General features: G+C 36.9%; 4 protein-coding genes across 6 annotated transcripts; 2 read left to right on the top strand and 2 right to left on the bottom strand.

Annotated features, from left to right (window-relative positions):
• Positions 1–544: 544 nt before the first annotated feature.
• LOC21396276 (probable manganese-transporting ATPase PDR2) lies at positions 545–10,439 on the top strand. Of its 2 annotated transcripts, none has more exons than XM_010098106.2 (22): positions 545–767; positions 1,013–1,293; positions 1,422–1,514; positions 1,964–2,166; positions 2,316–2,388; positions 2,521–2,693; positions 2,964–3,135; positions 3,780–3,884; positions 3,978–4,088; positions 4,188–4,274; positions 4,363–4,545; positions 4,967–5,017; positions 5,102–5,227; positions 5,503–5,582; positions 6,009–6,117; positions 6,727–6,855; positions 7,449–7,514; positions 7,651–7,722; positions 8,124–8,275; positions 8,626–8,737; positions 8,828–8,944; positions 9,087–10,439. In XM_010098106.2, the coding sequence occupies exons 2-22, from the start codon at positions 1,045–1,047 to the stop codon at positions 10,146–10,148; spliced, it is 3,525 nt and encodes a 1,174-aa protein (XP_010096408.1). In that variant the 5' UTR covers positions 545–767; positions 1,013–1,044; the 3' UTR covers positions 10,149–10,439. The 2 variants fall into 2 exon arrangements, with proteins under 2 accessions (XP_010096408.1, XP_024021394.1); XM_024165626.1 differs by having other exon boundaries at positions 659–685.
• A 766-nt stretch (positions 10,440–11,205) lies between these two features.
• Positions 11,206–13,062, top strand: LOC21396275 (acyl-coenzyme A thioesterase 13). Its single transcript, XM_010098105.2, has 3 exons — positions 11,206–11,517; positions 11,635–11,781; positions 12,711–13,062. The coding sequence occupies exons 1-3, from the start codon at positions 11,347–11,349 to the stop codon at positions 12,852–12,854; spliced, it is 462 nt and encodes a 153-aa protein (XP_010096407.1). The 5' UTR covers positions 11,206–11,346; the 3' UTR covers positions 12,855–13,062.
• Positions 13,063–13,320: 258 nt separating this feature from the next.
• Positions 13,321–16,223, bottom strand: LOC21396274 (calcium-dependent protein kinase SK5). The gene is made up of 7 exons (XM_010098104.2): positions 15,383–16,223; positions 15,086–15,229; positions 14,781–14,933; positions 14,547–14,662; positions 14,122–14,289; positions 13,811–14,035; positions 13,321–13,709 (listed from the first exon to the last, which is right to left on the bottom strand). Exons 1-7 carry the CDS (start codon positions 15,957–15,959, stop codon positions 13,566–13,568), a joined length of 1,527 nt encoding a protein of 508 aa, XP_010096406.1. The 5' UTR covers positions 15,960–16,223; the 3' UTR covers positions 13,321–13,565.
• Positions 16,224–20,805: 4,582 nt separating this feature from the next.
• On the bottom strand, positions 20,806–23,889 carry LOC21396273 (protein DYAD). 2 transcript variants are annotated; one of them, XM_024165648.1, is made up of 8 exons: positions 23,751–23,889; positions 22,760–23,077; positions 22,292–22,669; positions 22,145–22,202; positions 21,892–21,975; positions 21,445–21,803; positions 21,235–21,349; positions 20,806–21,147 (listed from the first exon to the last, which is right to left on the bottom strand). In XM_024165648.1, exons 2-8 carry the CDS (start codon positions 23,044–23,046, stop codon positions 21,046–21,048), a joined length of 1,383 nt encoding a protein of 460 aa, XP_024021416.1. In that variant the 5' UTR covers positions 23,047–23,077; positions 23,751–23,889; the 3' UTR covers positions 20,806–21,045. The 2 variants fall into 2 exon arrangements, with proteins under 2 accessions (XP_024021416.1, XP_024021417.1); XM_024165649.1 differs by lacking the exon at positions 23,751–23,889 and adding an exon at positions 23,263–23,426.
• Between the last annotated feature and the right edge of the window lie 3,359 nt (positions 23,890–27,248).

Here is a 27,248-nt window from a genome sequence, read left to right as displayed (position 1 = left end):
TTTGTTAATAATTTATCATTAATAACACATGTAATTTATTGATTGATATTGAATAAGTATTAATTGATTTTGGTTCATTATTAACTAATATTAAAGAATAATTCAATTAATTAGTGATAAATTAGAATCAATCAGTGATTGATCGCTAATGACCGTTAAGTCAATTAATGATTAACCACTAAGTTAATGAAAATGGTTTTTTTTTTTGTAATTTTATAAAACTTCAGCTCTTTGTGAAAAATATTTAAAAAAAATATTATTTCTGCTAAAATCTCAAACTTAGGGCTTGTTTAGTTTGCTGATTCGAGTTGAGATGCGACTTTATATGAGAACTTTTTACTATAACAAAAAAGTTTGATGTGACTGTTTTTTAGAGCTTTTTACTATAATAAAAAAGTTAAATGTGACTGTTTTTTAGAGCTTTTACCGTAATAAAACTCGAATTTTAAACTTAAATCGGTGAAATGAACGAAGCTTAATTATAATATCTCTACAATATTTATTTATTTTAATTTCCTAAGGAAGAAAATGATGTAGGGGCTGTTTGCCGACCGACTTCATATCAAGGGTTTAGTGTTTGAAAACGATGTTAAGTGAAAGAGACGGACGAACAGGCCCTAAAGGCTCGAGGAGTGGAGAGGAGAGGATCCCTTTCTCTTTCTTCAAGTGAGTCCTCCAAAACGAGGTTAGTTTTGCTTTGCCTTTCCTCGTTTCTTTCCCAGTCCCAGTCCTCACTCCTCCTCTTCAGATTACACCGACAAACAAAGGTAATTCCTTCATTATTATTGTTATTATTGTTATTGTTATTATTATTATTATTATTATTATTTTTAATTTTTACTAATTTAGTTCTTCGTTGATTCACTTACGAATCTGAGTAGTAGTTTTTTTAGATGTATGTTTGGTTGCCGAGAAAGTTCAATTCTCTTTTCTTTTTTTTTTTCCGCTACGAAAGAAATTAGATTAGAATGAATATGGATCCATATTGATTGAATTGATTGATTATGGGCAGGCAGAGGCAGAGGCAGAGGCAGAAGGGGAAAGATGTTGAAATACGAAGTTGGAGGAAAAGTGATGGAAAGAGTTGAATTGTTGAGGAAGAAGCAGTGGGGATGGCGTTTGGATGTTTGGCCGTTCGCCATAATTTATGGAGTTTGGATGACCACCATTCTTCCTTCCTTAGACTTTGTCGACGCTTGCATTGTTGTTGCTGCTTTTCTTTCCCTTCACATTCTGGTCTTCCTTTTCACGGCTTGGTCCGTTGATTTCAATTGTTTCGTCCACTTTTCTAAGGTAGGGTAGTGACTAACATTCATTTATTAACAAAAAAACAAAAAAAAAAATGATATTTTCCTATCTTCACTTTGTTAATGTTAATGTTAATGATAATGATATTCTCCATCTTTTGGTTGCACTTGCAGGTTAATGATATTCATGAAGCGGATGCCTGCAAAATAACCCCGGCTAAATTCTCCGGTTCTAAAGAAGTCGTGCCACTTCATTTCCGCAATCGAGTAACTAAATCAATTCTTCCTAAGAACTGAACTGCATAACATAATATAATTTATTAATATTAGGAGACAGTTAGTTTAAATGAAGAAAAGTATAGTTGAGGAGTTGGCAATGCATTAGAATAGAAGGAACAGCAATAGTAGTAATAATAATAATGAGTAGGGCTTTTGCATTTGGCTTCTTTCAATTTCTAATAGCAGCTTTTATGGACGCTTAGACTGCCCAACATGTAAATTTCCTTTCTTCTGAGTGAGATGAACCTTTTTGTCTTTTGAACCAAACCAAACCAAACCAAATTATTATTATATCTCTAAGAGTAAGACCAGTGGAAGCAAAGTTTCTCAATAAATCACGCCAAACATGTTTTTGCGCATGGACAGTTTTTCTAATCTCAGCATACTATATATACTAGTTGTATTTACTTTCTAACTTAGTTTTCCGCCTTTTCTAGCTCGGAGGTTCTTCATCCTCAGGAGATCAAGAAGAGATTTACTTTGATTTTAGAAAGCAACGTTTCATCTATTCAAAAGAGAAGGAGACCTTTTGCAAGCTTCCTTATCCTACAAAAGAAGCATTTGGATACTACCTGAAAAGCACTGGTCACGGAACCGAAGCTAAAGTTGCTGCAGCCACTGATAAATGGGGACGGAATGTGTGAGTCAGTTACTCTTTTACCTTCGTTTCCTTTTCCTCTCTGTATATTTCGAATGCTTTATTTGTTTGTTTAATGTTTCTAATGCATAGTTTTTTTTTTCTTTTTTCTTTTCTTTTTTTTTTAATGGGGGTGTCTCTTGTCAATTTAGATTTGAGTATCCGCAGCCTACGTTCCAAAAATTATTGAAAGAACACTGCATGGAACCCTTCTTTGTATTTCAGGTGTTTTTTCTAACTAATGTCCTTCTCCCTCTTCTCATGCAATGATGCACGCTTAGAGGTTCTTCTTGTTGATATATAATCCTCTTTTAATCTTCAGTTGGTCACTCTTTGCTACTTTCATGATTGATGCAGGTGTTTTGCGTGGGGCTCTGGTGTTTGGATGAGTATTGGTATTACAGTTTGTTCACACTATTCATGTTGTTTATGTTCGAGTCAACAATGGCAAAAAGTAGGTTAAAGACGCTAACTGAGCTGAGACGCGTTAGAGTAGATAACCAGACACTAATGGTGCATCGTTGTGGAAAGTATGTTGTCTCAATGGCACAGATTTTTTTTTTTTTTTTTTTTTTTTTTTTTTTTAATGCCTATTCATGTTGTTTATGTTCGAGTCAACAATGGCAAAAAGTAGGTTAAAGACGCTAACTGAGCTGAGACGCGTTAGAGTAGATAACCAGACACTAATGGTGCATCGTTGTGGAAAGTATGTTGTCTCAATGGCACAGATTTTTTTTTTTTTTTTTTTTTTTTTTTTTTTATGTTAATGCCCTATGTGTTGACTATCATTGAACTTTCAGGTGGGTGAGGCTTTCGGGGACTGATCTTTTGCCCGGGGATGTTGTCTCCATTGGCCGCTCGTCTGGTCAAACTGGAGAGGATAAGTCTGTACCAGCAGATATGCTTATATTAGCTGGTAGTGCTATTGTCAATGAAGCAATTCTCACTGGAGAGTCAACGCCACAGTGGAAGGTTGTTCTCCTTTTCTGATTCACTCAGTTTTCAGTGTTGGGCCTGCTGGTCAAGTTTGGTGTCTGATGTTTGGTGGATCTACTTTGAAGGTTTTATGATCTTCTGTGTGGTGAAATTAGAAGAACAAATCCCTATGGGATTTTTTTTTTCTTTGTAGTGTTAGTTATACCAGGGAGTCATTATTGTTATTTATTTTGCAGTTTGGATTGGGATTATAACTTAACACTTGAATCAGGGCTTAGATGACTCAAAACAATAGTAATTTGCATATTGCTTAAACTAAAGAAAAAAGTGATTTTACGCAGGGGAGCAAAACAAAATGGTAACAGTAACAATACATTGCAATGCCAAATTGTTTCGATGTCAATGAGGTTATATAAGAAATTTATAATGTTGATTGGTATCCACATGCGTGGTTTTATATTTGTTCACTTTTGATGTAGCTGCATGCATATGTACCTTTCAGATTGCATGAGTTTACTTCTTTATCACAATTTGAGTTGATCGTGTTAGTTTTTCCTAGCAGTGTACTATATAATGTTTCACCGGAAACTGAAATGGAATCCTGTAATTGAATTGGATGATGGATGAATTTCTTGACCCCACATATCTATAACGTATCTATAACGTGACCATGAATTCAGGTTTCAGTTATGGGTAGAGGAACTGAGGAGAAGTTATCAGTTAAGCGAGACAAAGGCCATGTTTTATTTGGTGGGACAAAAATTTTGCAGCATACACCAGATAAGGTAGTTCATGCTACTAGAAATGCACGTATTTAATCTTTACTATGTTTGATTGCTGATGTGCATCTGTATCCTTTCAAATAAAATCCGAGTCAGAGCTTCCCTCTGAAGACTTCTGATGGTGGCTGTGTTGCTGTTGTTCTAAGAACTGGGTTTGAAACAAGTCAAGGAAAACTGATGCGAACAATTTTATTTTCTACGGAGAGGGTAATATGTTATGATCTTTCGTTTATCAATGGCCATGTGATCATAATAGCTGTTGGGTGTCCTTGTTTCGGGATTTATTTTTCATCACTTACATTGCAGGTTACTGCTAATAGCTGGGAAAGTGGGCTGTTTATCTTGTTCTTAGTTGTATTTGCAGTAATAGCTGCTGGTTATGTTCTCAAAAAGGTAAATGAATGGTTTGTTAAGGTACATAATGGATTGTTATATATGACTTTGGATTTATTTGTTTCATGGTGCGGCATTATTGATGTAGGGGCTAGAGGATCCAACTAGAAGCAAGTACAAGCTTTTTCTTAGCTGTTCACTCATTATTACTTCTGTAATTCCTCCCGAGCTGCCAATGGAATTATCTATAGCCGTGAATACGTCTCTGATTGCACTGGCACGGCGTGGAATATACTGCACAGAACCTTTCCGTATTCCATTTGCTGGGAAGGTGTGTTGGCCTTCTTTTGAGTTCTAGTTTTTTGCTCCTTTAGACTTCTTTGTTCCGTTTCTTTTTGGGTTTGGAGGGAAGTTCACTCATACATTCATGTTTTGTGGATGTTTTGGCTTGTGATTATTGTTATCTGTGGTAGGCGAAACATTATAAGTAGGATTATAAGTAGCTTTTGCATTCGTCAGTTACCTTTGTCCTTGCTGTGCGTCCTGTCCTATATGAGATTATATAGAACAATCTGATTATTATAATCCTAAAGCAGTTATACTTTCATACCTAACATATTTTTTTCCCCATACGCAGTTTTATTATTAAAAACTGGTATGCTCGAGAAATCAAGACTATTATGCTGCAGATATGCGTTGTTTTTATGTTTTCTCGTTTTTGTTTTTTATTTTATTTTTATTTTTATGTGCAGGTTGATATATGTTGTTTTGACAAAACTGGAACACTTACATCAGATGACATGGTACGCTCATATTGAGTAAGTAGGTTTTTCCGGTCGGAATGCTCTTCTCGCACTATGTAAGTTCGTTCTTTTGCTCTTTTCCAGGAGTTCTGTGGTGTTGTTGGGTCAAATAGTAGTATGGACTTAGAATCAGACACAGCCAAATTGCCTGCTCGCACGGTGGAGATCCTGGCTTCTTGTCATGCGTTAGTTTTTGTTGATAACAGGCTGGTATGCTTCATAAAGTCCGTGTTTAGTTGTGAGCAATACTAATATTTTCATAGACAAAAATGCAATGCCCTTCAGGATTAGTTCATTGTTCATGTATAATTTAATCGGAAAAGGATGGTACTTCGTAAGCGTAACAATGAAGTATAGTGTCACAGATTATTGATTATCAAGAGCAAGATTTATGTTATCCAAGACTAGCAAACTAGTTACTCTTTTTTCTACAAGTTTGACACCTGCGGTTGAGCATGTTGCTATATAACTCTATTCGCGGACAGGTTGGTGATCCTCTTGAGAAGGCTGCACTTAAGGGGATTGATTGGACATACAAATCTGATGAGAAAGCCATGCCAAAGAGGTAGTATTAAAGCTTTCTTTTGTGGAAATCGGAATAAGGAAGCTAGTGGGATCTTGTCTAATTTAAAGCTAGTGGACGGATCTTTTCGTTTTCTAAAGATTATTTCGGAGTTGCTTCTAAAGATTTAAAAATAACTTAAAATAACTTCTAAAGATTATTTCGGGGAAAGCTAGAGGCGTGTTTAGAGCTCTATCCACGTTGGACCGGTGCAAGATTTAAACAATTTTTTTCCTTGATATGAAAATTTGTTTTTTAATACTTGGTTACTCATTAACATGCTACAGACCTTGAGGGTTGAGGCCTTGTGTAGTATGTTGAATAAAATAGTCAAAACGGGGGAAATTTTAGGCTGAAAGTTTGTATTTTGTAGTAATGTTGATTAACATAATTTTTTGTTTAATATTTGCTCCATGTCATTGACTGCAGGGGAAGTAGTCATGCTGTTCAGATTGTCCAGAGACACCATTTTGCTTCACACTTGAAAAGAATGGCAGTTGTTGTTCGTATTGAGGAGGAATTTTTTGCCTTTGTCAAGGTCTGTTGGTGTTTTTTCATTTTGAGTTGATCCACTTACTAGAGAATATGGATTTTCAGGGTTATATTTGATCCCAGAGAAAAGAAACTGCACTATATTGATTGTATCGTGTAGACTTTGAGGTTACCACATTTTTAAATCCTTATAAGAAACACTGACCTTATAGTTAAGTTGAACAAAGTATAACGTAGTAGAAAAATCCTTTTCCATTTAACTTGCAGCTTTGTTAGAATACATTTGTCTAGCACAAGTTCAATTACCTTGTCTTTTGTTCCCTACAATGAGAAGTCAAAGTCCCATCCTCCTTTCATACTCTGGAATCGAATTATCTGAAACCAGTGTTAGACTTGTATTTGAAACCAAAAGTGCACACCTATCTTTGTTAGCCGGATTGTTGTTGCTTTTAATTAAACAAAAACCTTCAATTTTTAAAACTTGTTCTTAAATAAGATCCAAGTTTCTGACGGCTTCTTTTATTTTTTATTTTTATTTTTTTATGCTTTCTGATATTCACCTGTCCTGCTCGATGTATCAATAAATAAATGTGTTCTTTTTATTGGTTTTAAATGTGTTCTTTTTATTGGTTTGTGTTATTGTTTTTCTATCTAGGGCGCCCCAGAAACTATTCAGGATAGGCTTACGGATATTCCTTCATCATATGTTGAAACCTACAAGAAGTATACACGGCAAGGATCCCGTGTTCTGGCTCTTGCGTTCAAGTCCCTTCCAGACATGACAGTAAGAGCTCTCTATCATTTTTACTCAAGGAATCAATTACAGTCCTTATGATCTTCTCTCACTTCAATGATGTGCTTTTTTTTCCCCCAGGTCTTGGATCATTTTGCTACCTGTTATCTTTATTATGATATCTTGATTTTTAGGAATTGCATCGTTATGTAAAGAGATCAAACCAATTATATGTATTTACTGTTTTCACTGGTTTGTGGGACGATTATAGGGCTTACTATCCTAGCATAATTATGGACCCCTTTTTTCGCTAATTTTGAATTTCTTTCGGATGTCCCCAAGTTGTGTATATCAGCAGATTAAGCAGTTTTATTGTATAATATAATTTGCAACACTTTAAGCTAATTCATGGTTTTGAAGCTTAACCATATAGGGACCCTTTCACTTGGGAGGTAAGATTGATTCTAAAGTAAAATAATATACCTGTTTCTCTCTCTCTCTCTCTCTCTCTCTCTCTCTCTCTTGCTGCTTAAAAAAATGCTTGCTGTTTCTTGTCCAACGATGTGACTCATCTCTCTTTCAAACGCTCTATTGGTTGCTTCAATTAATTTCTGTGCCATTAATTCTCTGTTGATTATGTGAAGGTCAGCGAAGCTAGAAGCTTGGACAGGGAAGTAGTGGAGAACGGCCTCACATTTGCTGGTTTTGCGGTAATCAATGAACTCTTCTGCATTCTTCTAGATGTTTTGATTAGCGCTGAATATAGTTCTTTTCGTTCAATGGGTTCTTTTCGTTCAATGGATACTTTTCCATCTTTTATTATCATTAAGTGTTCATGCTTTCCAGGTATTTAACTGTCCAATCAGAGCAGATTCAGCTACTGTCTTGTCTGAACTGAAGGGTTCATCACATGACTTGGTAAGAGCCTTTCTTCTTGTACACCTAATGTAGACGTGTCTGCACACGCTCTCTCTCTCTCTCTCTCTCTCTCTCTCACACACACACACACACACACAAAGCACATGCATATTTTGGATTTAAAATTTAAAATGAAAGTATTTTCTCACGGGACCTTAAATTTTGAAACAAGTTGAAACTTATAATTTCCTTAGCCTTTAGGATTAGGGTTATATTTGGTGAAAACAGCTTTTCATAATCTCTGACACAGTCGACTTCACAATTTAATGTAACTCTCAACATTGGAAAGATTTTGCGGCACAGTTGACTTCACGATTCTAGTGAATTAGAAGATTGTGATGATTATAGTGCATAGACCCTCCATGTCAATCTGTGCCTAATACGAAGATATCTGACCCTAGGTGATGATTACTGGTGACCAAGCGTTGACAGCTTGTCATGTTGCTAGTCAAGTGCATATTGTATCAAAGTCAGCATTGATTCTTTCTCCAGGAAGGAATGGTGAAGGCTACGAGTGGGTATCTCCAGATGAGAAAGATAGGATTCCCTTCAGGTAAAAGTCATTTTCTGCCGTTAACATTGCCCCCCTCCCCCCTCTTTTTAAATCATGTTAAAAACTCACTGTTGTGAACATTCTACAATTTTCTAGATTGTAAAAAAAATATGCCTTCTGAGTTTACTCTCTTCATGGAGGTAGTACCATGTTTGTCCATCCTTTTACAATAAATCAGGAGTAAAAGATGCAGAAACCTTTGTATATTCTTTTCATCCTTCTGGCAATTTTCTCTTTGAATTCAATTTTAGTGATAGATATTCGTTGGATAGTATCTTTCTTTATTTTATTTTAGTTTTTTGGTTTTTGTCCGTTGTTGGAGTGAGAAGCATGAATTTAACTTGTTGCAGTGAGAAAGAGGTTGAAGCTTTATCAGAGACCCATGATCTCTGTATCGGAGGTGACTGCATGGAGATGTTGCAGCAGACCGGTTCTACTCTACGAGTCATTCCATTCGTGAAGGTTCTACGCTAATATTATGTTAGAGAAGAACTGGTATTGATGTTGGCTTCATTTTTTATCATGCATATCTGAAACGATGTGATGTTTCAGGTATTTGCAAGAGTTGCTCCAGAGCAAAAAGAACTCATCATGACCACTTTTAAAACTGTGGGAAGAATAACCTTGATGTGTGGGGACGGAACCAATGACGTTGGAGCTCTAAAGCAGGTATAACTATCGGAAGATTCCTGGTTGATTACTGGTTATCCCCTGACTATAACTTATATGTATTATTATTAAGTCTTTTTCATTATTTTGTTGCATAAAATCAGAAGCAAGTTGAGTTTATAAATTGAATACCTCTTTTCAGGCAAATGTAGGAGTTGCCTTATTGAACGCTGTGCCTCCAGCTCAAATGGGAAATTCACAATCAGAAACATCTAAAGATGAAAGTGGAAAGGCTGTAAAGATAAAGAAATCAAAACCTGCTTCTGAGGCAGCAGGTAAATCTAGTGGTTCTACCAACAACTCAACTAGTAACCGTCACTCTCTGGCATTAGAGAGACAGCAAAAGCTAAAGAAATTGATGGAGGAGCTAAATGAGGAAGGCGACGGTCGTGCCCCCATTGTCAAGCTTGGCGATGCCTCGATGGCCTCGCCGTTTACAGCAAAGCATGCATCAGTCGCCCCAACCACTGACATAATTCGCCAGGGTCGCAGTACTCTAGTGACCACCCTCCAGATGTTCAAAATACTCGGACTCAATTGCCTCGCTACAGCATATGTTTTGAGTGTCATGTATTTGGATGGCGTCAAGCTTGGTGACGTGCAGGCTACCATTAGTGGTGTATTTACTGCAGCCTTTTTCCTGTTTATCTCACATGCCCGCCCACTTCCGACCCTTTCAGCCGAACGACCGCACCCCAATATTTTTTGCTCCTATGTGTTCCTCTCTCTATTAGGACAGTTTGCGATCCATCTATTCTTCTTGATCTCCTCGGTGCAAGAGGCAGAGAAATACATGCCTGACGAATGTATCGAACCAGACTCGAATTTTCATCCCAACCTAGTGAACACAGTTTCATACATGGTGAACATGATGCTTCAGGTGGCTACTTTTGCTGTCAACTACATGGGACATCCCTTCAACCAGAGCATCTCGGAAAACAAGCCCTTCTTGTATGCCCTCTTGTCTGCTGTTGGCTTCTTTGTAGTAATCACTTCCGATCTGTTTAGAGGCTTGAATGACAGCTTGAAGCTAGTGCCTTTGCCAGAAGGATTGAGAAATAAGTTATTGGGTTGGGCTTTTGTGATGTTTCTAGTTTGTTACTCGTGGGAGAGATTGCTGCGGTGGGTATTCCCGGGTAAAATTCCGGCATGGAAGAAGCGACAACGTCTTGCTGCGGCTAATTTAGAGAAGAAACATGTCTGAGTGAGTTGGGAAATAGAGGACCATATAAGTTATAACAATGCCTATGCGTGGCGGCGGCTCAAAAGCATTTGCAGAGGTTCAAACGTCTCAAATTCTTTACCACCTTTTTTTTTTTTTTAAATGTGGGAAACTTGGTATTTTGTCCAAATCATTTTAGTTTTAAAATGGGGGATTTTTGCGGCTGGTGTAGTGCCTGCTAAAACATTGTTATTTTTTTTGGTTGGTTACTTGTAACTCAATTATTTCGACCTATAAGTAGGAATCGCAGAATTTTGTCTATCAATGAGTTCACTCTTGAGAACTTTGTTACCTATTGTTGACAATCCATTATCTACTGTTTGCCAGTATTGCTAATTGTTACTCAATTGATTCAGGGGTTTTAATTTGCTAATTTGTTTCCCCTGTTCTAATTTAAGGAAATGTGAATGGGAAAAAAGGGTGAAAATCAAATGCCTTATGTTGTTCGTCTCCAAATGTTATGTACAATTGTACATATGGGTAGCATATAACTTAACATAGATGAGGCAATTCGTTTATTTATTTATTTATTTTGGTTGAATAAAATGTTTATTAAGAAAGCTCTAAAAGTAGAGAGTTGAGTAGAAAGCCATGGTGGCTAGACTCCAATGGCCATCTACACAAGGAAATGGAATTACAACGTCCCTCTTATCCACAGGAAACCCCAGGATTTTGCGAGGGATTGATGACACCAAGTCTAAAGGAGAAGGGATGTGGCAATTATCCCAACGTATACACCACCTCCAACCAAACCAAACAGATAAACACAAAAGATAATTCCTCCGTACCTGAGCAAAATCTCAACTCCTAACGAATTAGTTTTAAATTTTTAATTGATTTTTTAAATTTTTCTTGAAAAAAGGTCCCCCAAATCCAGAAATTGTATTAAAAATTAATTGTACGAAATAACACCATTTTAAAAAATGGAGTAAAAATAAAAAAAAAAAGTGGAGAAAATGGATGATGTTACGTGGACCATATGGGATGTGCCGATGTGGTAAAAGAACAAATATCACCCCCTTTTTCTTATTTTATTATTCTGATTGTAATAATGGCATAAGAATTTAAGATAGACAGGGAGAAGAGAAAAACATAGAACGAAACGCAGCAGAATCAGTAACAAAAATTGGATTGTTGATTTTCAAGGTATAACTATCTTGGAATAGGAAAAAGAAAAGAAATGGGAATGGAGGAAGTGAAGAAGGTGTTGGAAAGAGGAGAAGAAAACGCAGAGGCAGTGGGAAGTCTGCCGGCGAAATTCTTCGAGAGATTAGTGATGAAAGGACTCCGCGTTGACCTTATCGAAACCGGCCGTATCGTCTGCTCCTTCACTGTCCCCTCTCGTCTCCTCGTATGTATTCCTCTTTTTCTATTTTTCTATTTTGCATTTCCAATCCATTTATTATGGACTCCATTTATTGACTAATTGTTAACGAATTGTTTTGAACAACAACAACAACAACAACAGAACGAAGGTAATTTCTTGCACGGTGGGGCCACGGCGACGCTGGTGGATTTGGTGGGGTCGGCTGTTATCTACACCGTCGGAGCTCCGGTGACAACCGGCGTCTCCGTCGAGATCAATGTTTCCTATTTGGACGCCGCTTATGCCGGTGTAAGTCTTTGATTTTTCATTTACCCTGCCCGAAAGAAACAGGCACCACGGCTTTCTTTGGATCATTTTTTTTTTTTTTTTTTCCTTTCTACTTTGTTAGCAGTTTAGTTTACTACTATGTATACTAGTAAGGATATAATAAATGTTATGCGTGACTATGAGTGTTGACCATAAGCAATGGTGATTGGATTGGTGGATAGAGAATGATTTGGTTTGGTTTGTACAATTGTACATACTAGAAGAGGAGAAGATAAGAGAAGAGAAGAGAAGTGGTTCTTTTGTTAATTAGTCATTAGGTTAGAGTCGTGTTGTCTTGTGACTACAACAATATGGTAGAGTAAGTTGTATCAGTTGGGCAACGAGCAAAATGGAAGGGAAGGCCTTTTTTTTGCTTCTTTTAATGACTTGTTGGATTGTGTTAGCAGTCAAAAGTTTTTTGTAAAAGAAAAACAAACCTGGAGTAGGATCTATGGTCTTATAGGTTAAATACTTGGGCGCTACGGCTCTTCTTTACTGGTGTCCAAGTCGTGTTTAACATACCCCCGTCTTTCTCCTCTCATAGCCTATACCTTTAGTTGGAGTAGGAGTTGGAGTGATTATAAAATGTCTAGGCCAGGCTACCTCATATCCAACTTATCCACATACTATAACTATTAACTGTAACTATACAATACAAAAAATCAAGGCTTTGTGTGTTTACTAATGAGTTGATGGAGCAGCAACTACGGCATGACCGACTGACTGGGGATATTATTCATGCCCATATGCAATGCACTGCAGATTTCATTTAACCGGCAACCAAATATTGCATGCATTGCAATTACTTGATTTGTATTTTGTTTTTATGTTTTCGGCTATTGATGAACTTGCAATTTGTTAGTTGACTAAGCAGTGCAATTGGTTTGGTTTTTGCTTTTTGTTGGATTCAGGAGGAAATTGAGGTTGAGGCCAAGGCTTTACGTGTCGGGAAGGCAATCGGTGTTGTGAGTGTCGAGTTGAGGAAGAAAAAAACTGGCAAAATCGTTGCTCAGGGCCGTCATACTAAGTACCTTGCTGTTTCCAGTAAAATGTGAACATAACATTCTTCCTTACTCTAATAATGATAATGCTCTCTACTCGATCTCTGGAAACCAGCCAGTTATGTTTGTTTTCCCATTCTCTTATTATTATAATTTATACCCTCTTCCTCAGCCCTCAAGTATTGTAATTCAGTATTTTTAACGTTGGTTAAACTGACTGATACGAAGATGCATTACTTTATTATCCAAAGTTTTCTACTAAGTTTTATTGGCATTACTCTTAAAAGGTAGTAATTGTATGTCTATAAAGTAATAATCATCATTTTTATAGTTTAATTTGGCAAAATTTTAGTCATTTTTTAATTTATAAATAAGAGCGAAAATTTGTTACCAAGTAGCGTAGATGTAAATTTCCTTTCGAACTTGTTTAGTATATTTTATATGCACATCAAACCTGATGATATTGTCTTTATTTTATTAAAATGACGATGCTGACATAAATTTTTTTGATAGATTAGGGGAAAGAAAGATCCTATATCAACTTGATATTCCGTAATTGTCTCTTGAGAAAATAAGTAATTAGAGCACAATTTTAAACCCTACCTACCTCATGGCAATCCATTCAGCAATGAAAAGAGAGATGAGGCAGAAGAAAAGTCGTTGGGTATTAACTAATAATGGTTTCTTTCCATATTACAACAATATTCTCAAAAAGAAGATGATATCATCATCAAAAAGATCATTATCACTTAAGTTGAATGTCGTTTAATCAATAAGATCAGAGACTCCATTGTTAGAAAGTCCAAGGGCATCCCCCAGATTTATCTTGCTTCTCATTGTTCGCCTCCCTATTCCTCCATTGCCCTTCCTCATCATTGCCGCAAATTCCCCGTAATCTATTTGTCCATCCTGTTACACCAAACTTTTCTTTGGTTTAATACGAAGAACTATCTATCATAAAAAGCATGATGCATTTTCTTTTTCTGTTTTTTCTTTTAAAAGAAACTTACATTATCTTGATCAATTTCTTTGATCATTTCATCAAGGTGGACGTCATTCAAACCGAACTCTCTGCAAGCTTGTTGAAGCTCGTCAATCGTTATGAAACCACTACCGTCTTTGTCGAAAAAGGAGAAGGCCGACAATAAGTTCTCCTCTCTCTCCAACTTATTCAAGTGCACGGTAGCAGCCAGAAATTCGCCATAGTCAATTGTTCCACTGTTGTCAATATCTGCCTGCAAAGTAGTCAGCGAGAAATGTGTCAACATTGGTAATATTGAAAGTAGAAATGACAAGAAAAAAGGTTTAGGTGAGGCATTACTGCATCCATGAGATCCTTGATCTCAGACTCCATCAGTTCAGAGCCAACTCTCCTCAAACCCTCTTTCAGCTCATCGAATGTTATGCTTCCACTATTGTCCGTGTCTATCATTTTGAACAATTCTTTCAATCCGCCAATTTCTTCTTCAGACAGCCTCTCAGCTATAACCTAATTGCACATAATTAGGTCAGGGTCATTAATACTGATAAAAAATTAAAATAATAATAATAATAATAATATAATATCAATAAGGAAGGATCACCAGTGCAAATGTACAGCCTGTGTTGAGAGTTTAGCGTTCACCATCACCAATAAGATGATAGAAAGTTATAGGCTAGGAAGCAAACTTAGTGCATATTCCAAGGCTTAAGCTTGTATTTAACGAATGAATGAATGTATTAAATTAAATTAAACACAAGACTTACGCGCAAAGCCATTTTCTTAAGTTTGTTCATAGCAGAGAATTGCTTGAGGCGTGAAAGCACAGCAGAATCAAGAGGTTTATCTGGTGCAATTCTGTCATCTACAATCCAGGGATGGCCTGAGACAAGAACAGAACACTCGATCGGATGTTAATGAATAGCAGGATATTAGGATTAGTAAATGAATAGAGAAAAGAGAGGGAGAGAGGCGTGAGTGAGTGAGTGAGTAGTACTGACAAAGGACTTGGTGGGCAGTGAGCCTTTTGTTGGGGTTGCGGTCGAGCATTTTGCGAATGAGATCCTTGGCGCTTTGAGAAATAGAAGGCCACGGTTCAGATTCAAAATCAAGTTTTCCTTGGAGTATCTGTCGGAAGATGCCCATTTCACTTTCTGGAGGTAATCAATCATATTCATGAATCAGTCATTATGACATGTGAACTGGTAAATTGGTGATGTTGAAGCCAAAAGCAGAGACAAACGCAGAAAGTGGAAAGAAAACAGGTTAGTTAATTAAAAAAAAAAAAAAAAAAAAGGGTATTTACCAGCCCAAAAAGGAGGGACACCACTTAACAAGATGTACAAGATGACTCCAGCACTCCAAACATCCGCTTCGGGTCCATAATGCTTGCGCAGCACCTCCGGCGCAACGTAGTACGGACTCCCAACAACGTCAGAAAACGTTTCACCTATTGAATTTTATTTTATTTGATGATTCACTGTATCAATTGATGATGATGATATATATATAGCAGTAAATAATCATTTGATCATTTGATCATTTGATCATTTGACAGACAGAGAGACAGAGAGTACATGCTGAATACTAAGTAAGTACCCACCGGGCTTGTAGAAAACAGAGAGGCCAAAGTCAGTGGCCTTAAGAGCGGCGTCGTCGTCGGCAGAATCGAAGAGGAAGTTCTCAGGCTTGAGATCCCGATGGAAGACGCCGAGGGAATGGCAGGCCTCCACAACTCCGACAATAGTCTTGATGAGCTTAGCCGCCTCTCTCTCGCTGTAGTGGCCCTTGCGGACGATCCGATCGAAGAGCTCGCCGCCGTCGCAGAGCTCCATCACGAGGTGGACGGCCGCCGAGTCCTCGAAGGCCCCCCGGATGCGGACGACGTGGGGGTGCTCGGAGAGGTGGTGCATTATCTGAATCTCGCGCCAAACGTCGTCGTAGTCGTCGGGGCAGAGGAGCTTCCTCTTCGGGATGGACTTGCAGGCGAAGCGGGACCCACTGGAGTTATCGGTGCAGAGGAAGGTGGTGCCGAACTGCCCTTGCCCTAGCTTCTTGCCGAGACTGTACATTTCTCTCACATTTTGGGTTCTGTGCGGCAGCACCCAACCCACAGGAGGCGGAGGCGGAGGCGGAGGAGGATTCGATGAAGACGGTTTCTCTTTCTTCTCTGCTTCCATCGATTGATTGTTTAGCTTGATTGACGATCGTCGTCGTCGTCGTCGTCGTCTTCTTCTTCTTCTTCTTCTATTAGGAATCGCCTTATCATACAAGAAGACAAAGAAAAAAAAAAGAAAGAAAGAAACTCTTCTCCGTTCTATCTATCTTCAAAGACTTTCTTTTATTGCTTATTGAAAGGCAAGGGAGGCTTTCACAAAACCACTCTTGACTATTATTTACTTTTTTTTTTTTTTTTTTTTCCTGGAACTCCTCCCAGTAGTACTAGTTGTTGGTTGCCTTGCTTTCCCTTCCAGACACAAATATTATCAATCAATTATAAGGTCCGTTTATTTCGTCGATTCGAGTTTAGAATTTAAGTTTTGTTATAGTAAAAAGTTCTCAGAAGGGTTGCCTTGCTTTCCCTTCCAGACACAAATATTATCAATCAATTATAAGATCCGTTTATTTCGTCGATTCGAGTTTAGAATTTAAGTTTTGTTATAGTAAAAAGTTTTCAGAAGCAGTCATATTTAATTTTTTTACTACAGTAAAAAATTCTCACATAAAATTACATCTCAACTCGAATTACAAACTCGAATCAGCGAAGTGAACGGATCAAAATATATAATTATCGGTCTTTATTTTCGTTTTCTTTTCTTTTTTTTCTCTCTCTTTCCTAGTCACTTTCTCCTTTTCGATTCTTTTTTGCAATTAATATCCAAATTCAGTTTTAATTTTTCTTTTTCCTTTTTTTTGTTTTTTAATAGCTCGCTCTCGCTATCTCTGCCTCTCTAATATCCAGGTGTACAACTGCAGCAAAGACTTTTGAGGATTGAAATACTCTTCCTTGGTTGGCTCATCCAATTCTCTCCTCTCGTGCCTCCTTTCATTTCCTACACATGATCATTTATTATTATTATTATTAATCATCATCATTATTGTTGCTTTTTTGCCCATTCTCCTCTCCGCGTCATTTCAATTCATTCATTTCAGTATTCGGTATTTTGATATTTTCAAATAAAAAAGGGCTTCGGTGGCTTGGCTTTCTAATATTTACCAGTTACCACCAAAAATTCCAATCCCACCAAAAAAAAATAAATATATTTCATTTAAGAAGTTATTCCATTAAAATTATTGAGATACCACTACGCACTGCACTGGCTAGAAAAAAAAAAAAAAAAAAATTAAAAAAAAGTAAAGAAAAAGCGGGACCATAATTAGAAAAAAAAAAAAAAAAGTTAACTTTCAATTTTGGGTAATTGACACCATTAGTCTCCAAATTTTTTAATATGTGACAGTTTAGTCTCATTTTTTTAATTTTGATAAAATAGTCCCCAAACTCTTTAAACTTTGACAATTAAACCCTTTCCATTCAAATCCGTCAAGTTTTTAATAAAAATGATCATGTGTAGTGCATGTGATATAAAATAACATCAACTTATATTTTTAACAAAAAATAAAACTAAAACACATGAAAAGAGAAGAAAAATATGTCTGTAAGAACTAATACCCAGATCCACGAATAGAAAAAAATCAACAAATTAGATACTCAAAGCAATCTAAAAAAAATCAAAAATTCAAACTGTAATCAAGTTCATATCTCTATATCTAGCATAGAGAGGGGAGCGTAGAGAGCATAGTTGGAAAAAAAAATAAACAAAAAAAAAATCCAAACGACCGTCCATGGCAAACAAAGGTCCCGTTTATTTTACTGATTCAAATTTAAAATTTGAGTTTTGTTACAGTAAAAAACTCTCAGAAGAAGTCATATCTAACTTTTTTACTAGAGTTATAAACTCTCATATAAAGTCGTATCTAATCTCAAATTAAAAACTCGAATCATCAAATTAAACGGGTCTAAAGTATGATAATTCAGAGTCAGAGCCAATATTCTCTTTTTCTTTCTTTTTATTTTTTTATTTTTTTCTCCGTCTCTTTTCTTTCTTTGAACTACGGAAAAAAAAAAGAAGTTTATAATAAATACGCATCCTATGTATTATGATTTTATGTGCATTCGGATCATAAATAGATCATTTATCATATATCTTACCATTATAATTAAATTTACAAATTCCAGTACCATACTGAAGCCGTTGTTGACAGAATCATTACGGTTTCGTTCATTTTATCGATTCGAGTTTTTAATTTTATATTTTTAATAATTAAAAACTCTTAAAAAATATCACATCTAACTTTTTCAATTATAATTAAAAGTTCTCAAAAAATATCGCTATCTCAACTCGAATTTACAAAGCGAACAAGACAAAAAAGTATAGAAGGATTCCACATGTACACACTCATCAAAGTGGAGAAGAACAGACGAAAGAAAAAAAACTTACATGCTCACCCATGTTAATTCCTTCCTCATTTCCATTCATTCATAAACGTAGGCAACATCCAAGGTTAGGTGTGTCAAGAGAGTTGAGAAATTTTAAGTACCCAGAAAGCCATAATGTAAAACACAAAATAATAATAATAATAAATAAGTACAATGATCTTGGGAATAATTGGGGGTGCTTCAATGGGGGATTCACGCGAGGGAACTGTGCGACATGCCTAGAGCTGCTCGGAATGCGGCGATCCGTGATAGATTTTGGTTTACGGCGACGCGGATTTGGCGGTGGATCTGACAAAGTTCAACTCAGTCAAGCTCGTCGCCAACCTAGCATCTTGTTAACCATACGGGAATAATTCTTTTAGCGAGCGCCGGCGCTTCTTCGACGCACTTTATCAGTGCTTATTCCTAACAGCGATCAGATCCACCAACTCATCGCCCAAGGGCCGCCCCAAATCTGCCAATTCATGTTGTCGGCGGTTAACTCTTCACCCCATCAAATTCATAACTTCTCATACTTCATTATGCAACCAAGGTTGCTAGTATGGAGATGAAATTATCATGTGTAATTTGGTACACGACGGAGAATTACAAAGAATTAACTTAGAAATGGTGTATTATTATAGATTTGGCTCTTTAACCATTTTTTTTATCCGATCCGTCTTAAACTTCTTTTTCCTCATTTTTTCTTTTTACTTTCCTGATGATTGTAAAAGAACGGTATTTTAGCCTTTTCGATGTGAAAAGCTCACTTTTAAATGCTACTTGTACACAACCGTTCATAAACTAACGGATATTTGAAGGTCGTTTAGAGTGCGTTTAAAATAAGTATTCGTGTCATGATTTAAATCATAATTCGTGATTCACTATAATATTTTTTTTACATAAACTGAAAATAATTCTAAATTATGATTCTGAATATATAAACTAAACGTCTCTTATTGAAAAATTCTTTCCACAATGAAAAGCTAATTTCTGTTTCCTGAGAAAAAAGAAAATAATAGCTATAAGAATAATGTTCTTAAGTTCTCTAAAAAAAATTCCCTACCAAACAATAAAAATGGAATTAATTAACGCACTAAACCTTCCCAATCCACTACAACTAGTACACAAATTAACAGGAAAATTTGAAAACTATAGGCCGTTTAGTAACATTTTCAAAATAATTTTATTTTCAATACAAAAATAAAAATAAAATTATTTTAAAAATTATTTTAAAATCAATTCTGAAATTACATTTGATTAATTTTTAAAAAAATTATTTTAAATATAATAAAAAATAAAATCCTATTTGATTATAATTATTAATTAATATATTATAATATTATTAATAAGTACTAAAAAATAAAAATAATTTTTAACCCTTTTTTAATTCTTTTAAAAAATTATTCTCATTATTTTTTATTTTTATTTTCAAAATATTTACTAAATAAATACAATTTGTAAATATTTTTTTCCGTATATTAAAAGACGTGAAAAAGATTTTAAAAAACAAACAATAATAAAAAACAATGTAGTGGTGCACCCCTCGCTCTTTAGTTCTGAGACAGACCGACAAACTTTGCATAAATACTACTAAAAGTTCTCGAGAAACGCATAATAAAAGACATCAGGGTATACATGTTCCTTAACTAAAAGTTCAATGCACAATTTTTTCTCCAAAAAAAAAAAAGCTTAATGCACGTGATCGCACACGTGCAATAGCAGAGAGGAGAATATTTCGAATCTGCTGTAGGATCCACTGCATCTTGCTTTTTGGGCCCACCCCGTTCCCGTGACTAAGAACTTGATACTTCATTACTTATTACTTTGCTTGCTTATAAGAAAAGAAGCATTATACACATACATACATACATATATATATATATAGTAGAAGTAGAGTAGAGCATGCATACTGGTACCATGTATTTCTAAACATTAATCTGATCAATTATACAGTTACAAATATAGTGCTCATATATGGAAAAAAAAAAAAAAAAAAAAAAAAAAAAGGAAAGCAAGATAAAGAGTAGGAGTTTCACATGTTCAAATAAACACAAACTCATCCCACAGTAATCCAAAACAAATTTCATTGACAAATCAAATTCTAGTTTGTAAAAACACCACAACTTGGAAACTGCACATAATTTTCTTCTCTTTTTTTCTTCAACTAAAACTTCATATAAATTACTTTAAGAAAAGAACTGCCTATAAATTTCGTTTTTCAGGGGGAGGGGGCAAAAAAACCGAGTCAAACTAAGGTCCAAGTCCAGAAAAAGTAGGCACTTAATACTTGAGCTATACTCAAAATCATATACTGAAGGTGATGGGGAAGAAAAAAGATGATCTAACAATGACCAGCTTGCAATAACTTAACCATCAAAATTCCGAACGATATTACTACGATGTCTCAAAGGACAAAAATTTACTTCTATACACATACTCATTCTCAATTCTCCAAAAAAAACAAAAACAAATAAAAACATTCACAAGTTCAACTCACCAAGAGTTACCAAAACATAATTTAGCTTTTAGATAGTTGATAAAGTTAAACCATAATGTCAGATAGTTGATAATTTAGCTTTTGTTTTAAACCATTCAATCCTACTAGTACTAGTTAGTGGTTGCATTTGAAGTTGAGGCATCATGTTTTAAGGCAACTTAGAAGAAGATCTGAATCCTAGGCTACTTAAGGTGACTAAGGTTCTCTAATCTAGGAACGAAAAAAAAAAAAACTGATTAGTGATTTCTTTCTTCTAGAGCTAGAAGATGAAGCGCCCCCCAAAGGGGTTTTAAGGTTTTGATGACTGCCTAATGATATTGGTAGATTTAGATAACTCATTCAGCTTCTGTTCCATTTTAGCCTTCCAATTAAACAACTCTAGAAACATTTCCTGCCACCAAAAAAAAAAAAAAAAAAAGGGCAAATAAGACTACAAAAATTGCTTATTGAGAAGAAAACCGCAAAGCAATACTATTACCTGACACTTAAAAGGTGAGTTATCAGACCACGAATTGACAGTTGTAGAAGAATCTGGGGTAACATTGACATGATGATCTTCCCTTGGATTCTTGAGTACAAACTCCTGGTCATCTCTGTGGTTGCAATGGATATGGCTTAGAAATCAATTATTCGCAACAGTTTTCAATTAAAAAACTCTTGAAAAGATTGAGACTAGCAGCTTACTTACTTATTTGAATTCATCATATCTTTGTTGATTCGCTCCAGCTCTCTTGCAAAACCCGAGCCCTGAGATGGGCTATCGCCAGGCTGAAATGAAAGGGGCAGCGATGAGAAAGGATCTTGCATCACAACCTCCTGTTCGACATTAACCAGGTTGTCGGTGCTATCAAACCAAGGTAAAAGTTCATTTCCCTGAACAACATCATCCAGCTTCGTGCTTTCTAACCAATCTTCCCATCCTTCAGAAACTCGAGTGCTGGAGGCAGGATGTTGCTTGCTTTCCTGTGTACTACTTAGCAAACTTCTGATATCTGCCAGCTGTTGCTCGAGTTCGGCTTTCCAAGCAAATAACTCCTCATACATGTCCTGTTAGGTAAAGAGAAAGTAGATTCAAATGAGATGGAATTCAAACACACAATACACCATTCTGTTCAACAGAAAAACACTCCAGAACCTGCATGCTCTTCCAAGAACTTAAAATCACTTTCAGGTTTTGATCAGTCTCAACTTTCCACTTCACAATTTCCTTGAACATTTCCTGCCAGTGTTTTGCATAGAGCAATTGGGTTTTAGCAAGCAAAAGGAGTGATCTCAAATCATGTTCTACAAAAGACTGTTGGTGGAATTAATGTGATTTATATCTTCTATTTTTACAAGAAAAAATATAAGAAGCTTTACGGACCAATTGGGGTTTTAAAGCTACTTACCCCAAATTGATTGCCTTGAGATTGCTCTTTCTTCTTTGACAACAGCTCCTGCATATCACTTTATATGCAGAAGCAGCAACTTAGAAAAAGGCATGAGTAATTATCAACAGTATTTTCTAAGGAACTGAAGCATCATTGTTCAACTACCTCTTCATTTTGTTCAGCTCTGCCTTAAGCAGCTTCATTTCTTCAGCAGAAACAGAATCCTCATATGGCCTCAACCCTATTCCTGAGGGTGGAATCCAGTATGGATCCAGCACACCGGCCTGCTGTCGTATGTTAGCGAGGTCAGCATTCTCAAGCCAGTACTCCATGATTCCATTGCGGCTAAACCAGCGCCGAAAACGCTCAGCCCCACCTGGCGCGACTTTTCCATCAATGTGCTTCAGTAGATGGTCTAGCAGACCCGTGTCGCCTATGCATTTACGAGCCGCCATTCTGAGTGCGGGTCTGGTTATGGGATTCTCAAATGTTGCTCCTTCAGCCTTCAAAATCTCCAACATGCTTTGCTCCGCCAGCTTATACCTGCACGCTTATAAGTAAAGAGCATGACCGGAAACCATCACCTGGCAAAAAGGTGAATGCATAACAAATAATCACAAGTCTTTTTTCTACCTCTCATCAGACCATCTGACTTGGATTTTTGAGCGACGCTTGCAGCTACTCCAACTCCTCTTACCGTGCAGAGAGGCTGCTTTCATTTCTTTAAGTTGAGTTTGGTCAAGGCGCTTCCTCTTTGAAAATTCGGGTATTTGAAGAGGCTCGGTTTTCACGAGCCGAGATGCTGCGTCTTCATGTAAAGGCTTCTTATCCTCGTATTCACGCTGCTGCTGCTGCTGCTGCTGCTCAGCCTGGCTAAGCATCACAACGGTAGTAGTATGCCTAACGCCCCGCCCTGTCATATTCTCAGTTCTTGGTTGGTAACGGTAGTATCTGTATCAAATTCAAAACCAATTCAAACGCTTTTTGCAACTGCTTCAAGTTCAAGAGACCATAGCATGTCTCTGTAGTCTAGTGTAATGTTTCATTCCAATTATACAATTAAATTAAACATTATGCCATGGCCACGGACTAATGCATGTGCAACTTGTAATTTATTGTCTAAGCTAAATGATTACCAGGCCATAAAACACACACACATCGTTTGACTCGTCCAATAAGTTAATCGCCTAAAACTATCTTCGAAATTTAGGGTTCTGAAAGAACTTTGAGAAGAGAACTAATTTCCGAATGCGTTGGTTTGATCAGAAAACAAAGGGAGGGCTGAACATAAGGCAGTCATTGGATAATCACAAAGTCAAAAAAAAAAAAAAAAAAAAAAAAAGGTTCAAGGAAGTGAAAGCATTGGCGTAGTGAATGAGGGAGAAGAAGCAGAGGAAACTGAGAGATGCAGGAAAAAAAAAAAAAAGAAAAAGAAAAGAAAACCCTCAAAGACACAGTGACAGACGTTTGGCTTGGTTGGGGCCGAAATGTTAAGCGCTGAAAGCGGCGTAAAACCCTAAAAATTGTTCTTCTTAAACCAAAACAAAAAAAAAAAAAAAACAACAACCACCACCCACAAAAAAACAAAAATGGAGGAAACAGAGAGAGAGAGAGAGAGAGAGACCTCGTTGGTGGTTTAGGTGGTGAGGAGCAGCAAAAGCAAAAGCATTATGGCAAATGCAATTTGTTGCGGAGACTGCAGTTGCGTTCCGCAAAATTATTACAACGGAAAGATGGAAAGTCCTAAAGCCCTAAACCGTCGATTTTTCCTCAACCCTAAACCCCACCTAGGGTTTACAAAAAAATCGTAAAACTGAAACCGACCGATAATAATTGAAGAAACTAAAAAATACGGCGCCACATAGAATCGAAGAAATTCAATTCGGTATGGTGGTGTAATTCCGGTTCGGTTTTGATTATGGCTTTAATGTTCGGCTAAAAACCGAACCGAACCATTTTTTTAAATTTCTAATCTAATTAATTAGTAATTACTTGAAGTCTTGAACTCCTTAGTCCTCTGTAGTATGTTTTTGCCGAGCCTCACAAATCATCAAGAGTCCAAGACATTTAGGCAAGATATTAGTCACTTAGTTGTTTTTTTTTCTGATTTAGTTTGTTTCTCCATTCCAACTATTGAAGTTCATTTAGGCAAGATATTTGGTTAATTGGTTCTACCAATTACAAAGTAAGAGTAATTGGTTAGGCCGTTAGGGTCACTGGATCAGGTTGAATTTTGGTTTGATTTGGTACAATTTTGCTTTGGATTTTGGTAATTTAAGATGTCTGCAATTTGCTTCATATGACATTTACAGAGCCGAAAGATTCTAAGATTGCACAAATTAATATTTAAAACTCGACCAAATTAAAACTATCAATAATATGGTTAATGTATAAATTGTTAGGGCTTTATTTTATAGAGTAGACAACGTAATCTCTCGTCTTAACTAGACAACGTAATCTTAGGCAAATTCATTCTTGTTGATGTCTTCATCAGAAAATCAACAAGAGGTAGGGTCTCAGTCTACTCAAAATGAAAGAGAAATTACTGAAACACGAGAGATAACTGAGGAAGAGGGAAAAGGTACTAAGAAAAAGAAGTGCGCCCGGTTTGGCAGCATTTCACGAGGGACGAAAAAAGTAAGAGGGCTACTTGCAAGCATTGCGGCGCCACTTATGCCGCTGATTCGAAAAAGAATGGCACGTCTACAATGAAGAACCATATACAAAGTTGTTGATGAATCCAAATAATGAAAACAAACAAAAGACCAACCAATTTACTAAGAAGACCGACGTATATGATAAGGACACTGCTACTAGTAATATGACACTAAGAGATTGGTCTAAGGAAGGGTATAAGAGAGCCGTCACGGAGTATATTGTATTGGATGAGTTACCATTCTGACACGTGGAAGGTAAAGGTTTTAAGTGATATTTAGCATACTTAAATCCGAGAGTGTTTGACATTTCAAGGATAACAATTGCGAGGGATGTCTACCATATGTTTTTGGATGGGAAGAAGAAGTTGAAGAAGGTATTGGGAAAACAACGAGTGTGTTTGACGACTGATACTTGGACATCAATTCAGAACATCAATTATATGTGTTTGACTGCTCATTGGATAGATGAAGAATGGAATATGCAGAAAATGATCATTCATTTCATCCAAGTTCTGAATCATAAAGGAGAAACAGTTACACAAAGATTTTGGCTTGCCTTAATGATTGGGGAATAGCTAGGTTATTCACAGTGACTAGTGCTGGAACTTCGGGTCGGCGGGCCGCCCGAAGCCCGAATTTTTTCGGGCTCGGGCGGGCCGGCCCAATTCCCGCCCGTCCAAGCAAGAAATTCGGGTTCGGGCTCGGGCAGCCCGGATTTGACATGTCCACCCTTGCCCGCCGCCGTCTAACCACCGTATACCGCCGTCCGCCGGGATTTTTTTGCATTTTTCCGACCAAGCCCGAACTGCCCGACCCGAAAATTGCCCGAAAATTGGGTGTGCCCGAATTGCCCGACCCGAAGCCCGAATTTTTGAATTTTGCCCGAATTTTTCCCGCCTGCCCGACTTGCCCGACCCGCCCGAGGTGCCCGAATTACCCGAAAACGACTAGGTTTTTGAATTTTTACCCGAATTCGGCCCGAAAACCCGAGTTGCCCGAACTGCCCGAATTGCCCGATTTGCCCGAAAACGGCTAGTTTTTTTAATTTTGCCCGAAAACCCGAACTGCCCGAGTTTGCCCGACTACCCGAACCCGAATTTCAAAAAACTAGCCGTTTTATCCCGTTTTTTTTGAAAAAAAATCATTTTTTAACCCCAAAATTTCCCTATAAATACCCCTCATCCCTCACACATTTTTCTCACTCAAACTCTCTCAATCCCTCTCAATCTCTCTCAATCTCTCTCAATCTCTTTCAAGTTCTCTCAATCTCTCTCAATCTCTCTCACAATTTTTCTAAAGCTCTCTCTCTAGTGTCTATCAAATTCATCTTATTTTTTTTATAATGGATCCTTTTGGTTATAGTGGTATTCCCGTTGATGCCCAACACAATGTAGAAGAAGGGCAATTTCCCACTAATGAGTTTGTTACGCAGCAAATGCAATCTACTAATCCAAGCCATGGTGGACGTACTGGAGGTCGTGGTCGCAATAGTGGGCGTGGAGAAGCGGCAGCAAGTGCGACTGCGTCTGCGTCTGCGTCGGCAAGTGTTGCAACCTCCAGGAGAAAATGCAAGCGTACCTCGACAGTTTGGGATCACTTCGACATAATTGACGAGGTGGATAATGAAGGTAACACTAAACATATAGCTCAGTGTAAATATTGTTTATCTAAATTACAAGGCGACACTATTCACGGCACCACACACTTGAGACGACACTCTGAAAAGTGTCTTCAAAAGCTTAGCCAATCTAGCGGACCCGAACTCCGCCAAACACAATTATCTTTTGATCGCGCAACCGGTGGTCTAACCACTTGGAAATACGATCCGCAAGAAGATCGTATGGAAGTTGCGCGAATGATAGCTGCTTTAGATCAACCACTTAGTTTTGTAGAGCATCCTAATTGGCAACGATATATTAAGGTTGTACACAATCCTAATGCACAGTTCACTTCAAAAACTACTCTTAGAAAAGATTTATTAAAATTATTTAAAAAAGAAAAAGATGCATTAATAAACCTTTTACACTCGACTAGCGGGTGCGTTGCGTTAACGGCAGATATTTGGTCTGCCATTGCCAATAAAGATTATTTAGCTGTAACCGGACATTACTTTAAAGGATTTGATTTAGATAAGAGAATATTAGGTTTTAAATGTGTTCTAGGATCACATAGCGCAGATTTAATATATAACACAATTTTAAATGTAATTGATGAATTTAGTTTAAGAGATAAAGTAATGGCTATAACATTAGATAATGCTAGTGCCAATACAAAAGCAATTGAATTTTTTGAAAATGATTTAAGTCTATTCGGTGACGGTACTATTTTCCACCAACGTTGTGCATGTCATGTAATCAATTTAATAGTTAAATCCGGTTTAAAAGAAATGGGTAATCACATTAAAAGAATTAGAGATAGTCTTGCATGGATTCAAGGTAGTAACCAAAGACAAGAAGATTAGTTTA

Source organism: Morus notabilis, unplaced genomic scaffold, assembly GCF_000414095.1.
Source record: "Morus notabilis unplaced genomic scaffold, ASM41409v2 Scaffold1195, whole genome shotgun sequence".
NCBI classification, from domain to species: Eukaryota; Viridiplantae; Streptophyta; class Magnoliopsida; order Rosales; family Moraceae; genus Morus; species Morus notabilis.
This window is presented reverse-complemented; position numbering and strand designations above follow the sequence as displayed.